Source organism: Tenebrio molitor, chromosome 3, assembly GCF_963966145.1.
Source record: "Tenebrio molitor chromosome 3, icTenMoli1.1, whole genome shotgun sequence".
Lineage (NCBI taxonomy): Eukaryota > Metazoa > Arthropoda > Insecta > Coleoptera > Tenebrionidae > Tenebrio > Tenebrio molitor.
The window spans coordinates 30,447,480-30,461,291 of NC_091048.1; the positions used below are offsets into that span (position 1 = coordinate 30,447,480).

Below are 13,812 nucleotides of genomic sequence, written 5' to 3' on the forward strand. Positions count from 1 at the left end.
CCAACTGAAATAGTTATTGTTGCTCACCCGGTACATACGGTAATCACCGATCGATAAACAAAATATTCGACACACACTACATTTTAAACAAATGTTTCGAATGATGGAAGCTGGAAAGGATTGAAGCTCGATTCTGCAACTGTATAAAAAGACTCTTGAGTTTTTCAGCTCCAGCGAGGTAAACTACCCAAGTATTTCTCATTAATCTGATCGGGAGCAGAGCTGGTTTAATATTCATAAAACAGAAAAGGACAAAAATCCATGTAATTTGCTTCAATTAAAATCGTAAACAGGGCAGTCATATTTTTAACTTGGGTACACACGATTGGCAACATATTTTGTTTGCATTCACGGAAATTGTGTAAAGTTAATTAAATCGATAATTTTATTTATCTTCCAGTGAATTATGATCGTTTATAATCCAACAAATGAGTCGTTTAAAATTAACACCATTACAAAATTAGAAAATAAATAAAATTTAATAAGTGAGGTTATGTTCTTGTCCCAATCTTATTTTTTTTTTCAATGAATTTGTTCACCGAAGAAAATAACGTGTCCTTGTAAATTTTCGTTCAAACGCATTAAACTGGATTTTAATTGATTTGGACTGATTTTAGCAAAAAGCATAATGTATATTTACTGACATTTACTGAAAACATAGGGCCGTATGATTTCCCTTTCATTAAAGTTAAAGAACGTCGTTAAATTGTTTTGTCTCTGTCTAACATAGTGCTTGGTATATACTCTCACTTTGTCTAATCAATTATTTAGTTAATAAAGGCTTACGCTTAACGAATGGGAAATCATACGGCTCAATAATTTTAAATTTTAATTATTGAGTTATTTAAAATTAAAATAATCTAAACATTACAAAATGAGAAATTTCTCTATCATTAAAAAAGTTGGGTTATGTTCATTATTCCATTTTATTTTATAATTTTTCATAATTAAATAAATCTTCTACAAGTTTCTGTTATGGATTCGTGTTCACTGAAGAAAACAGGAAAAGAAAACAACCTTGTAAGCTTTCATTGAAACAGAAAATTTAATTTAAATTGATCTGATTAAATCATTTGATTTGGTTTGATTTTAGTAGAAACCAAAATGTTCACTTTATGAAATGGTCTTCCGCTAGGATCTCTGTCAGAGTGTTCAAGAATTCCCTTTATTTTAACTTAATCTCAACATTATAAAATGAGAAATTGTTCTAAATTACAAAATGTGAAAATAAATAAAATTTAATAAGTGGGGTTATGTTCACGCCTCGATTTTATTTTTATTTTTTGTAATGAATAAATCTTCTCCAAGTTTCTCTTATGAATCTGTGTTCACTGAAGGAAACAGCGTGTTCCAGTAAATTTTCGTAAATGTGAGATACCTAATGACAATTTTGTGTAAATTATGAAATGTTAACTTTTTGAAATTCCCTTTCTCTCTGATTCTATGTCGCAGTTACTGCAAAAAGCGGAGTAAAGTTATCGCCTCTGACCCCGTTGGTTACAGTAAAGTCCGTCTCGCTTGCAGGTCGGCCATAACAATCTTCCCCCAGAGGACGGACGGCCGTCACGATTTCAGGGTGTGGAACCCCCAACTCGTAAGTTATGCGGGTTATCGCCAGCCGGACGGCTCGATCCTGGGCGATCCCCTCAACGTCGAGTTCACCGAAGTCTGCTTGCGTTTGGGGTGGCGCGGCCCCGGAACTAGATGGGACATCTTACCGCTACTCCTCTCGGCCAACGGACACGACCCCGATTACTTCGATATACCGTCAGAGCTGATCCTCGAGATCCCACTGACACATCCCACGTAAGTAATATAATAAGCAAGCGACCACTCCATTCCGCTCCTTATCGCCCGTTCTTTCGCTTAAACCCCCGATTGGCTCAGGTTGGACTGGTTCGAGGACCTCGGCTTGAAATGGTACGGCTTGCCCGCAGTCTCGAGCATGATGTTCGACGTGGGGGGCTTGCAGTTCACCGCCGCCCCCTTCAACGGCTGGTACATGAGCACCGAGATAGGCTGCAGGAACATGTGCGACACCCACCGGCTGAACATGCTGGAGCCGGTGGCTCAGGGGATGGGGCTGGACACTCGCACCCCCGTCACCTTGTGGAAGGACAAGGCGATGGTCGAGGTGAACGTCGCCGTCTTGCACAGTTTCCAACAGAAGGGCGTCACCATTGTGGACCACCACACCGCCTCCGAGTCCTTCATGAAGCACCTGGAGAACGAGGTGCGCCTCCGACACGGCTGTCCCGCCGACTGGGTCTGGATCGTGCCGCCGCTCTCGGGCTCCGCCACTCCCGTCTTCCACCAGGAGATGGCCCTCTACTATCTGAAGCCGTCGTACGAGTACCAGGTGGGTGCCCCAGTCCCAGTCCGGCTCTGTCCGACTCACAATGTCTCGTTTCGTTCGAAACCGCCCCGCAATAACTGTCACGGGGTGTGAAATACACACTGCGCTACAGCTTCCGATTACCCCTCATGTACACACATTTCCTTCATATTAAAGGATTCGCGGCAAAAACCGCCACGACGAGGACGACGTATTATTATTTGTTTTGACTAGGACTCCGTAATACTGTCACTTCGACGTTTTTATCGCACCCTTAATGACGCTACCATAAAAACTGTCTTAAAAAATATTCGGATTTATCTCACGTCCTCGTGGGGGTGCTCAGATCGGTAATGAGGGGTGATTTAAACGGGTGTAATCTTGTCGCCGAAAGAAACGCAACAAAAAACCTGTCAAGGACAATTGTTACTGCCTGCTTGATTTTAGCAGAAGGTGGAGTATTGATAAAGGGGCGGGTAATTCGATTTAGTTGGAGAGCTAGATTGCATTATGGGGGCAATAATAATATTAAGTTTATACGGCGTGGTGTGACCCGATTCGACCTGCATCTACACGGTGTTCGATTAAAACCACCACCCTCCCCCATTAATAACTCTGCGTTACGTTACGTATTGACCACCGTGCACTCTAAACCGGCCCCAAATAAACATGTGCCGCATCATTATTCTCACCCCTGGTTTTTATTTTCGCACCCCTTGCCCACCACACAAAATGGATAACAAACGACCCAATCAAGCTCTTTTCCCATAGATTAAACGTGAAGAATGCCGCGTAAATATATTCCCGCTATAAATTGACATTTTCAGCCAAAAAACACACTTGATGAGATCGCATTTTTCTCTGGAAAAACCACCCCTTGTTCGTGTCCATCTGCACAAACGACCACCCCCATCCTCTCTTTACACGACCATTACCGAACAGAGGCGGACCGCAGAATAATTAAGTCTCTCCCACGCATTCCTCTCTATCAACCGCTTTTTTCCTGTTATTTCGAGGGGTTGGGAAACTTGAAATATCGCACTTTTTCCGCACTGTTTCGATTTCGCAACCCTCCACGATACATAAAATTCACAAATTGCCTGGGCTTTCGGCGGCTTCACACACAAACAAATCGTAATCTAATCTAAGATGCGACAAATAAATTTCTCCCGAGGAGTCGAATCTTGAATAAATAAAACGGATTTCGGGATTTTTACAACATCCCGACACGACCAAAGCGCCGATTTAATTATTTTTCAGATTTTGCAGCGAAAAAAAAGAAAAAAAAAAGTGTTTGGAAAGCATCCCTGGTGGGGATCGAACCCACGACCTTTGGATTAGAAGTCCAACGCGCTATCCACTGCGCCACAGGGACGTACGTGATGAGCGATAATAGCAAGAACATAACCCGCACTACGCGCATAATATCTAGACTATTTTTAACTCGAACTTCTTTTTTATTTTTATTCAAAAACATTAATTTAAATTAAATTAAAATTTCGTTGTTATACACTAAAACGCTTTTGTTTTTTTTAATTCTTCAAATTTTATTTTCATAAAAAACATTGGCGTAACAAGCGTGCGATATGTGGGGGCCTGAACCACCCACCAATAATTTCCATAATTAATGGGGCACATGGCGCGAATTAATTTAAAAATTAAACAAATTGTTTTGGGACTTGATTTTTAATTTTTTTTTTTTTGAAGGAGCCGGCGTGGAAGTGTCACGTGTGGAAGAAGGGTCGCGAGTCGGGCAAGAGCAAGAAGCCCAGACGTAAGTTCCACTTCAAGCAGATCGCCAGGTGAGTCCCGTGTGGAGTCCCAGTTTGCAAATGAAATACAACATTGCTGTGTCAGGGCTGTCAAATTCACGTCAAAGCTGTTCGGGAGAGCCCTCTCGCGGCGGATCAAAGCAACCATTCTTTACGCCACCGAGACGGGGAAGTCCGAAGGCTACGCCAAGAAATTGGTCGAGATCTTCGGGCACGCTTTCAACGCCCAGGTCTATTGCATGTCCGACTACGACATCACGAATATCGAACACGAGGCGCTCCTCTTGGTGGTGACCTCCACGTTCGGCAACGGAGACCCTCCCGAGAACGGAGAAGAGTTCGCCAAGAACCTGTATACGTTGAAGCTTAGTGAGAACGGAATCCCTAACGGCGACTCCAAGCTCAGGTAAATTTCTAGTTGTTGGTGTGAGGCTTTGTACATAGGCGAGAGTGGTAGAGTGGTTTTGCGTACGCGTGGACAGGTGGCGGTTGATGTTTTGTACATATGTGATCTTTGCTTTCCTCCTGGTGGCGGCTCAGTATGACGATGGCAACGTCAAAGTCCTTCATTAAGGCTAACAGCCAGAGCGAGATCCCCACTGCGAAAAAATTAGATCGCTTGGACTCTCTGAGGGGGTCCGTCAGCGAACCCTTGCTGGAGGACACTTTCGGACCCCTCAGCAACGTCAGGTAAGTCGCTTCGAGCTTCGCTTAGTGGAGGTGTCTCCATCAGGGGCGGCACTAACGATTCTGTCAAGGTTCGCAGTTTTCGCGTTAGGCTCCAGCGCCTACCCCAACTTTTGCGCCTTCGGCAAGTACGTCGACAACCTCTTGGGAGAACTGGGAGGAGAGAGGCTGAGCAAGATGGCGTCGGGAGACGAGATGTGCGGACAAGAGCAAGCTTTCAGAAAGTGGGCCCCGCAGATATTCAAAGTAGGAAAACACTAACCACCATCAGGTTCTTGTGCTGACACTGAATTCCAGATCGCTTGCGAGACGTTTTGCCTCGACGACGACGACACCATTCTCGAAGCCACCATGAGTCTGGAGAGTGAGTCTCTAACCTCACAAACTGTCAGATTCGTCGCCTCCAAAGCCGACAACATAACGACAGCTCTATCGAAATGTCACAACAAGAAGGTACAAACTCGTCAGGTTTTTGATTCGGTCTAAAACCCACTTCTAGGTTTGTTCCAGTCGCCTGCTGCGTCGGACCAACCTCCACGGAGAAAAATCTTCAAGGGCCACTTTGTTGCTTGAATTCGAAAACGACCTCCCTTACAACCCCGGAGACCACTTGGGGGTCTACGCGATCAACCGGCCCGAACTGGTCGACAAAATCATGAATCGCGTGAAGGGAGTCGACGATCCTGACACCCCCGTGGAGTTGCAGCTCCTCAAAGAGACCCACACCAACAACGGCGTGCTGAAGACTTGGACCCCCCACGAACGCCTCCCCACGTGTTCGCTGAAAACTCTCCTGTCCCGCTTCTTGGACATCACCACTCCCCCAACTCCCAATCTTTTACAACACTTCGCCTCGATCGCCACGGACCAAGAGGACCAGCGCAAGTTGGAACTGCTCGCAACGGTAGGACTCTGTGGCGGCGCGAACGCTTGAACGTCATCCGTTTTGCAGGACTCGGCAGCTTACGAAGACTGGCGCCACTGGCGCTACCCGAATCTTCTCGAAGTGCTGGAGGAGTTCCCTTCGGTGACTCCCTACGCACCTCTTTTGATAGCCCAGTTGAGCATCCTGCAACCCAGGTTCTACTCGATTTCCTCGAGCCCGCTCCTCCACCCGGACCAAGTGCATTTAACAGTAGCTGTGGTAGTGTACAAAACGCAGGACGGTGAAGGTCCAGTACACTACGGCGTCTGCTCCAACTACCTGCAAGACGTTCCCGTCGGGGAGGAGGTCTGTTTGTTCGTCAGAGGAGCTCCCAATTTCCATCTGCCCAACGATCCCATGAAACCCATCATCTTGATAGGGCCCGGGACGGGAATAGCGCCCTTCAGGGGCTTCTGGCAACACAGGTTGGCCCAAGTTTTGGCGAACAAGAAAGTCGGTAAGATTTGGTTGTTCTTCGGGTGCCGCACCAGAGAACTGGACTTGCACAAGGAGGAAAAAACGCAAATGTTGACGAAAGGAGTTTTGGACAAAGTGTTCCTAGCTTTGTCTCGAGAACCCAACGTGCCCAAGGTACGAGTGAGGTTATGTGAGTCGCCATTTTGAATCTTAACACTTCAAATTTTAGACTTACGTTCAAGATTTGGCTTTAACCGAAGCAGCCGAGATTTACAGAATACTGGTCCTGGAAAAAGGACACTTTTACGTTTGCGGGGACTGCACCATGGCCGAACACGTCTACCAAACTCTCAGAAATATAATACAAAAGTACGGTTCGATGACCGAACAGCAAGTGGAAGCCTACATTTTGTCGCTGAGGGTAAGTTTTAGGGTTTTTTTTTTTTGACAGTTGGTACTAACGAAAGTTAAAGGACGAGAACAGGTACCACGAGGACATATTCGGGATTACGCTGAGGACCGCGGAAGTACACAACAGGTCGAGGGAATCGGCCAGAATTCGAATGGCATCTGAACCTTAACACCATCAAGTTTTGAAATTTGTTAGTTTATAGGTTATGATTGTTTTTATATAAAATCATGTACAAAAAATATTTGGAAGAAAAAATATCTTCTTGTGACTTTTCTCTGACTCTAGCACAAACTCACAATTATGCACAATTCAAATTTACATATTTTAATGTGATATTCTAGATATTTATATCGTTTTAACCAATATATTGTGATTTTAAGGCTTCTATACTTAACGTTGTTGTTGCAAAGGACAGACATGAATTATCATCGAATTTATGTAAACTATACGATGTTTCAATTCAAATAAAAATATAAAATATCGCCACTAAAAGCGTACTTTTTCTTGACTTCCTGTCTCGAGAATCCAACACGCAGGTAACAGTTACCGTTTTTATTAAACAACATTATACAACACGTGACAAACTAAACAAAAAATAAAGCAGCACATGAAGGGACAACCAGAGTGTAATAAATAAATTTACTATAATATCACCGGGAATATGCGTTTTAAAATAATCTCTCTAAGCGTAAGCGCTCCTCCTGTATTGGTTCTTAATAGAACTGCTCAGGCAGAATCCGAAGATGGCCCCAAAAATCTAAAACGGGAAGAATTTTAATTCGGGGAAATTTGTCCGTGATGTTGGCAATACCTCTGCGAGTGCGATCCCTAACGCTACTCCTCCGATGATCTTGGATCCTGATATTAACAAATGATGAGCCCTATCAATGCAACCTGCATGATACACCTTCAATTCGTTGATGAAACAAGGACGAATCTCTTGCGGACAACAACTGTCTGGAAGGGTTTTATTGTTATATCCATCCGGTCCGTCAAGATGGCAGCAATGGAGCTACAAATCGTCAAAACTTTAAATGAAAGACCACAACCAACAACGGCAACACACAAAGTTACTTTTTCCATATCCTTCAGCTCTTACCCAACCTCGTCCGTCAAACGGAACAGGTGTACCAACCACAGGATTACAAAACACAGTCTATATTTAAAATTACTTTATTGTACTTAAAAACGTTCCGTAACAAATGGAATGGTTAAGATGATATCTTAGGGCTACAATATAAAAAACAACTAAGCTTAAAATTTGAAAAACAAACAATTAGTTTAAATAAAAAATATGAGAAAGAATACAAAAAAAAGAGTGTTTGTAACAAGATTATGCGTATATGTTCCTTCTGTAGTGGTTCCTTATCGAACTCGACAGACACAAGCCGAAAACGGCACCGAGAATCTACAAATAAACAAAAATGTATGAAAAACTTTCAAATCGGACAAAATTTTGATTGTACCTCGATCACTGCGATTCCGATTGCGACACCTCCGATTACGTTCGAGCTTTTTCGCAAGAACTGATGGGTGGCTTGCATACATGGTGTGTTATAAAAATTAGTATAATCGGTCGATCTACACGTGTTCACACCTTCTCGACAACAACTGCGAGGGTAATCGCCGTTTTGTAAGGCCATAGAGTTGTATTGATCAAGTCCGCAGCATTGCAACTATAAAACAATTCATTGCCACAATGAAACATTAATTATTCTACTCGAGTGACATATTTCAAAGAGAAGGATATGGAAAATCTGAGAAGTAGAGAAGCGTGTGACTTACCCAAACAAAAATCGTGCTGTTACAGTTAGCTGCGTTAGTGTGAAGTTAGTAGAGAGCAGGTTAGTAAACATGAAAAAAAGTCAGTTGGTACTGGCGCACTCACCCAACTCTGCATAGCATCGACGCTTTCGGTTTTTTCGTTATTCCTTCCGTACCCTTCGAAAGTCTTCGCTAAGGTGTCGTGCACCGATCGCCTGAATCCTTGCTCATCCTGATTGATCTTGATGAAGGCGTACACTCCGATCGCGACTTGGACGATGAAGATCACCAACAAGATAATCGCATACTGAAAAACGGTTGGTAATGAATCGCAACTTGCTTCACTCCAGACGTGAACATTTCAAAGTTCCCGCCGTACTCACAGTTGTCAACATGCACGGACTCTCCTTGACGGCGCCGCAGCATCCGCAGAACGCGGTTACGAAAACGATGGCCCCGATGATGATGGATAAAATCGGGGCCACTCCGAAATTAGCCGGGAGGGCATCGGTGGCTTCGCTGTAGTGAAACTTGAACAAGATGCCGATTATGACAAGGGCCAATCCTGCCAACTGAAACCAAATATAAAAATATAATAAAACGAGGCCGCTAAAAATAAGATTTTCGTGGATGAGGCCGCTTTCGATATCAAGGTCATCGCGCCGATTACGCCAGAATGTCAAAGGTTTCCACTTAGACGTGATCCCGGTACAAAACGCGTCTGGTTATTTATAAATATGATCCCACATAACCCAAACTGTTTTTTTGTTGTTTGACTGTCCACTTTTTACGATCATTGTTTGAAGCGGAATTCGAATCTGCGAATGAGAAGAGTCAACAATTCCTACAGAATGGAAATCTTTTTTAAAGCGTTTTTGGGACGACCTCCCGTTGTAACCTTGATTGAAATTGGTTAGTGTGGAGGTTGCACCACTCCTACTCGGAACGTGTCTTTTATTATTTATCATTAACCCACATTTGGTGTACCTGTTCGCGATAAAGCAATTCGAAAAAAAATCGCTCGGTATCGACAGGAAACGGATGCAGACAAAAAACAATTAGTGTGAAGTTGGCACAGGTTAAACGGGAATCCCCTAGTATCATTCGCCTTTTCGCCGCACCGAGCCAACCTCGCCAACGGAAAACATCAAGACCGGGGTCCCATCAATTGATTAATTAAAACTAAAAAGGCCAATGAGTAATAATTCCGTGCAACCTTTGCCGCTCGCCATATCAAGAATGTTGTGCAAGCGTGACGTATCCAAGCAGTGATTCACCATTGTTTCCATGTACTTAGAAAAAAACAACAAACGGACAATGTTTGTTGGCAGCACTGCCGCATAATCCGATCCGGAAATCGCTGATTGTAGCCGATGAAACACAATAGCCTTGGATGTTGGAATGATTGAAGACACTCCGCAACACGAAATAAATGCGATAATTATGCAAATGGCGCTCTCGGGATTACGTAATTGTGAAAACAAACGCGACCCGTCCACGGAGACCGCCCCGTCTAATTACTCTAATTGAAATTGGGGCTCGAAATGGGACCGCCCCTGAAACCCAAAAAAAAAAAACATGGTGTGTTGTGGCGGCGAAACACCAACGATGCGGTGCACACGCGGCCTTCACCGAGGAATGTTTCGGTTCGGTGACGAGAAAAACAAAAGAGAAAACTGCGCCACCGTCATTTTGTCGACGAGCATGCCGAATCAAAGAAACACGCAGGTTTTGTTTGGAACTGAAAGTTGCGGCGGTACGTCTTGGCTTGATTCGGCCTACTTACGAAACGTCAAATTGACACTTGTGACATTTGAAAATTTTTAAACGTTCAATTATTGCTAATTACGTCGATCGAGACTTAGTCAGAAGGTGGAAAATAGATTGAAGGTCGGCTCGAATTATGACTTTATCATTGTCGAATGATTTTCAAAGTTGACTGGGATCGTTACGCCCACTTTTGACTTCGACACACAAGGCCTACGTCGATCGTGCCAACACGAATGGCGGAAAATCAAACGTGCAAATAAACATAACCGCATCGAGTTGGCATGATTCAGTGTCCCAACTTCAGGACGATAAAGTCCCGGAAGCGCACCGGGGAAACTTTCCGAAGACACTGCGGTTATCACGGACAAATATGTTTTCTGGCTGTTAGACAAACACGGAGCAGCGTTTGGAAAAATTATCTCTATCGTCGTTAGTGAGTAAACACGCGTAGGAGAATTTTGTCGGCGCGCTTGTTCATCTCTTCGGACGAGTCGAATGATGTCACAGTGTCAGGGGGCCCCTCCCTCGGCGTGACGTCGTGCAAGAACTGGTTTCGGCGTAATCTTCACAAAAAGTTGAAAGTGAAGGGCCCGCAATGGAGGCACATCTGCCACGCCGAGTATTGCCTCTCGCACGCAACACTTACCACGAAGATGAGGTTGGCGAGGAAGACGAAGTACTTGACTACTCCTGTGGCACAGCCCATCGCAACACTACTCTAGCGTCTTTCTGCACCCAAACAATGCGAGTATTTTTAAACGCCAACCGCACAGACAGCAAGCGCGCTTTTACTTCGACTCTGACGGGACGGGAGCTGCAACTGAGGAGTCGTTACATGTGGAACGGGTTTTGTGGCGGGCTCTCCGGAGGGAGCGACGGCGAACGCTGACGTTTCGTTGCTCTCTTTCAGAGCCAAAAGACTACACGACCGCAAACAGTTCGTGGCAGTTCGGCGGTTGCTACAAGAGTGGATGGTTGTGTATGACGTTTGTGTGACAGCTTGGTGACAACTGCAATGACCATCCGGTGGTTTTTCCAGAATGGTGGATTTCCATAAACGACATTACTCATAATTACAATAAACAAATCGATTTCGCGGAAAATCAAAAGTTGTTTTGCACCGTGAACTAATATGCTTTGCAGATTTTATGACGTTGTAAAAACGAAATCATAAATAGTAACAGCCGCGATGAGCTCAATGCACTATTTTCTCTGTGAGTCAGTGCCCAAACAATCAACACTCATGTGTAATTATTAATACATATAATAATTATCCTATTTAAAAATATGCTGACCACCAGCAATACAAGGAAGTCGGTCGTAGATACAAAATCTTGATAATAGGATTTTTTTAAATCCTCAGAGATTTGTCTAAATTTATGATAGTGCCAGTGACGTAGAATTCTTTTCGAACTGCAGTAAGGTGCCGCAACTGTCATTCCACTCATGTATGCTGTGAAGCTGCCTTTACGAACGAATAACCTCACTTTACATGTTGACATGTGTCAATCAAATTGTGTCTATGTTCTTATGGGTGACAGAAATAAATTTCAAATTTTAATTTGCAAGTGTCAATCATAATGACAATAAAGTTTAAACTACACCCATTTTTCGTGCAATGACAGGAAAACGGTAGACGAAATTTTTTGGCGGGAATGATATACTGAATTATTTTAAAAAAATCAATGACGCAGTGACTTTTATGTCGTCACGTTGGATTTCCACCTGCTTGAAGTTTAAAAGCCGGCAATAAGCTTGCTAAGTATCATAATCGTAAAAATAAATACCACTTTAATAGCACATACTTTGTACATACAAATTCTAATCGGTAAACACTGCATTGAAATTTAGAGAAGCCCCTATGTGACGTTTCTTGTAGAAAGGCATGCCACTGGTATTGATCTTGTCGCTTAAAAATTATATCCACATGATCCTGCTGTTCCGCCAGAAGGCACAAGACAAGGTGAGTCCCATCACAGCCCCAATCAACTACAACAAGCAAATGAAAAATGGAATTTGAAAAATATGTGACAACCTCGGTGACAGCTGTCACAAGCAGTGTCAAGCCGATGATGTAGTTGGTACCAACTATGTAAGCGTAAAGTTTCTGGGAGCATCCCTCTTGATACATCGTTGGAGAGCCAATGGTACAGTTGGGTAGTAAGTCTTCGCAACACGATGAAGGAATGGTACGGTTCAGCAACCAGTCGTTGGGACCGGCGTCAGTGACCCCGCAACACTTCATCTGAAACAATAATTCGTAATAGCTTTTGGGAGGAGCACCAAAAGATCGATCCAAACCCATTGTTGGGTGCTGTCCAGCTGTTCCGGGTCGCTTTCGTAATCGACGAACATTCTGCTGACATCGTCTTCTATCCGAAATTTGAATTCGGAGTTGTCAGCGTTGAAACGTATCAAACAGAAAATCCCCAGAGCGATCTGGGCTGCCGCCAGAAGTGTCAAAAAGATTGCGTACTGCGACAGAAATTATGAAAAAATGGGACTACGAAGGCGCGGTCGAGAAAAATACCGTTTCTAGACAGCAGGGGATCTCCCGGCAGATAGCGCAGCACCCGATGATGATGAACACAAAGAGCACGAAGCCGAACAGGATCAAGCAGAGCGAAGGCACTGAGACGAATTCTTCGTCGAGGGTCTCGACGCTGTTGGTCTTGAGAAGGTAGTAAGTGGTGGTGAGGCCATACAGGATGAAGGCGATGCTGACTAGCTGTAAAAATTACAGTGGCTAAAAATAACACACCGAACAATTAAATCCTCATCCTGTTGGGCGACCCAGCGAATTGTTTTCACAATGTGAGCATTAGTGTAGAAGTTTTCCGCTATGTTTGTTGTGATAGTCTCATTAATTGAATTGTGAGGCAAACAAAAAACAAAGTTTTGGTGTTTGGGGATTTAAGGTTGACTTTTGGGACGTAGGAAACGCTATCACTATCACGATCTTGATTCAATGAAAGGTAGAAGCTGTTTAAGAACATTTTTGAAGCAGTTAAGAATTGTGTGGTAGGCAACCAGCAATACATGCAAATCAATGTTTTCACAACACTTACAATTTTAAAAACAGTTTCTAATGTGCAAATGGGATAAGTCGTGTTGAATTTGTTTAAATTAAGTACTTCGTCGTACTCTGCATAAAAAAATGTAACCGTGTAAAGCAAAGGAAACTAGCAAAAAATGTACTTGTGGACACATGCGAAGTTCTAATCTTTTTTGTCTGACTCACTGTTTTTTCGGCAATAACTGCCGCTTAAGGCTCACTAAAAATCGTCAAGCAATTATCGAACGCTGGCTCTTTACGAGCACTCAAACATTTCCACAAATTAAAACGGTGAATCCACCGATCACCAGGTAAACATCGACCTTTAAGCGCTAATTAAATTATCGGCGCAAGTGTTAAAAATAAATTCGCATCGAAAAGCCAATTGGACGAACTCTTACCAAAAAATATCCGGTGAAAGTACTACTGGCACCTTTCAGAAACAGCTCTCCGCAAGTCATTTCGAAAAAAACACGACGCCGACACAATTCCAAGTCATTTTATTTTTAAATCGTCGAATGTTTTGGGTGAGAGACGGCGCCGCAGAGACTGATAGTCAGAGCTCATCGCTCAGAAATCCGGGACGAACTGCACAGTTTTCAGCGGCGTCGGGACGGAGTGGGGCAGGAAAACCATTTCGACGCCCAAACATGTAAACATTTGTTCAATAACGGA

General features: G+C 43.6%; 3 protein-coding genes and 1 non-coding gene across 6 annotated transcripts in view; 1 reads left to right on the forward strand and 3 right to left on the reverse strand.

The window, feature by feature from the left end:
- The window catches only part of Nos (Nitric oxide synthase), a 28,032-nt gene extending 20,992 nt beyond the window's left edge, over positions 1 to 7,040 (forward strand). The window contains exons 5-15 of one of the 2 annotated variants that reach the window (XM_069042668.1): positions 1,525 to 1,806; positions 1,888 to 2,359; positions 4,043 to 4,137; positions 4,193 to 4,513; positions 4,648 to 4,797; positions 4,866 to 5,040; positions 5,092 to 5,247; positions 5,294 to 5,698; positions 5,747 to 6,310; positions 6,366 to 6,557; positions 6,610 to 7,040. In XM_069042668.1, the coding sequence (XP_068898769.1) occupies positions 1,525 to 1,806; positions 1,888 to 2,359; positions 4,043 to 4,137; positions 4,193 to 4,513; positions 4,648 to 4,797; positions 4,866 to 5,040; positions 5,092 to 5,247; positions 5,294 to 5,698; positions 5,747 to 6,310; positions 6,366 to 6,557; positions 6,610 to 6,717 (2,920 nt within the window). In that variant the 3' untranslated portion in view covers positions 6,718 to 7,040. The remainder of the gene's footprint in view (positions 1 to 1,524; positions 1,807 to 1,887; positions 2,360 to 4,042; positions 4,138 to 4,192; positions 4,514 to 4,647; positions 4,798 to 4,865; positions 5,041 to 5,091; positions 5,248 to 5,293; positions 5,699 to 5,746; positions 6,311 to 6,365; positions 6,558 to 6,609) is intronic. The other variant, XM_069042669.1, reaches the window with a different exon arrangement.
- Positions 3,638 to 3,710, reverse strand: TRNAR-UCU (transfer RNA arginine (anticodon UCU)). The gene has a single exon. It is a non-coding gene; the product is annotated as a tRNA-Arg (tRNA).
- A 45-nt stretch (positions 7,041 to 7,085) lies between the features above and the next one.
- On the reverse strand, positions 7,086 to 11,035 carry LOC138126874 (CD63 antigen-like). Of its 2 annotated transcripts, none has more exons than XM_069042674.1 (5): positions 10,729 to 11,035; positions 8,696 to 8,884; positions 8,437 to 8,619; positions 7,360 to 7,560; positions 7,086 to 7,305 (listed from the first exon to the last, which is right to left on the reverse strand). In XM_069042674.1, exons 1-5 carry the CDS (start codon positions 10,786 to 10,788, stop codon positions 7,231 to 7,233), a joined length of 708 nt encoding a protein of 235 aa, XP_068898775.1. In that variant the 5' UTR covers positions 10,789 to 11,035; the 3' UTR covers positions 7,086 to 7,230. The 2 variants fall into 2 exon arrangements, with proteins under 2 accessions (XP_068898775.1, XP_068898774.1); XM_069042673.1 differs by lacking the exons at positions 7,086 to 7,305; positions 7,360 to 7,560 and adding exons at positions 7,706 to 7,956; positions 8,015 to 8,224 and having other exon boundaries at positions 10,729 to 11,020.
- Positions 11,036 to 11,856: 821 nt separating this feature from the next.
- On the reverse strand, positions 11,857 to 13,745 carry LOC138126875 (CD63 antigen-like). The gene is made up of 5 exons (XM_069042676.1): positions 13,539 to 13,745; positions 12,613 to 12,810; positions 12,384 to 12,557; positions 12,118 to 12,327; positions 11,857 to 12,071 (listed from the first exon to the last, which is right to left on the reverse strand). Exons 1-5 carry the CDS (start codon positions 13,596 to 13,598, stop codon positions 12,000 to 12,002), a joined length of 714 nt encoding a protein of 237 aa, XP_068898777.1. The 5' UTR covers positions 13,599 to 13,745; the 3' UTR covers positions 11,857 to 11,999.
- Positions 13,746 to 13,812: the final 67 nt, after the last annotated feature.

Excerpts from the sequence above, each read along its gene's own strand:
- LOC138126875 (XM_069042676.1), bottom strand. The coding sequence starts at position 13,598 with ATGACTTGCGGAGAGCTGTTTCTGAAAGGTGCCAGTAGTACTTTCACC. Across the intron at positions 12,558-12,612 it reads TCCCCTGCTGTCTAGAAACG|TACGCAATCTTTTTGACACT; the intron begins GTATTTTTCTCG and ends TTTCTGTCGCAG. Across the intron at positions 12,328-12,383 it reads TGGACAGCACCCAACAATGG|ATGAAGTGTTGCGGGGTCAC; the intron begins GTTTGGATCGAT and ends TTATTGTTTCAG.
- LOC138126874 (XM_069042673.1), bottom strand. The coding sequence starts at position 10,788 with ATGGGCTGTGCCACAGGAGTAGTCAAGTACTTCGTCTTCCTCGCCAAC. Across the intron at positions 8,620-8,695 it reads GTCCGTGCATGTTGACAACT|TATGCGATTATCTTGTTGGT; the intron begins GTGAGTACGGCG and ends ACCGTTTTTCAG. Across the intron at positions 7,957-8,014 it reads TCGGAATCGCAGTGATCGAG|ATTCTCGGTGCCGTTTTCGG; the intron begins GTACAATCAAAA and ends GTTTATTTGTAG.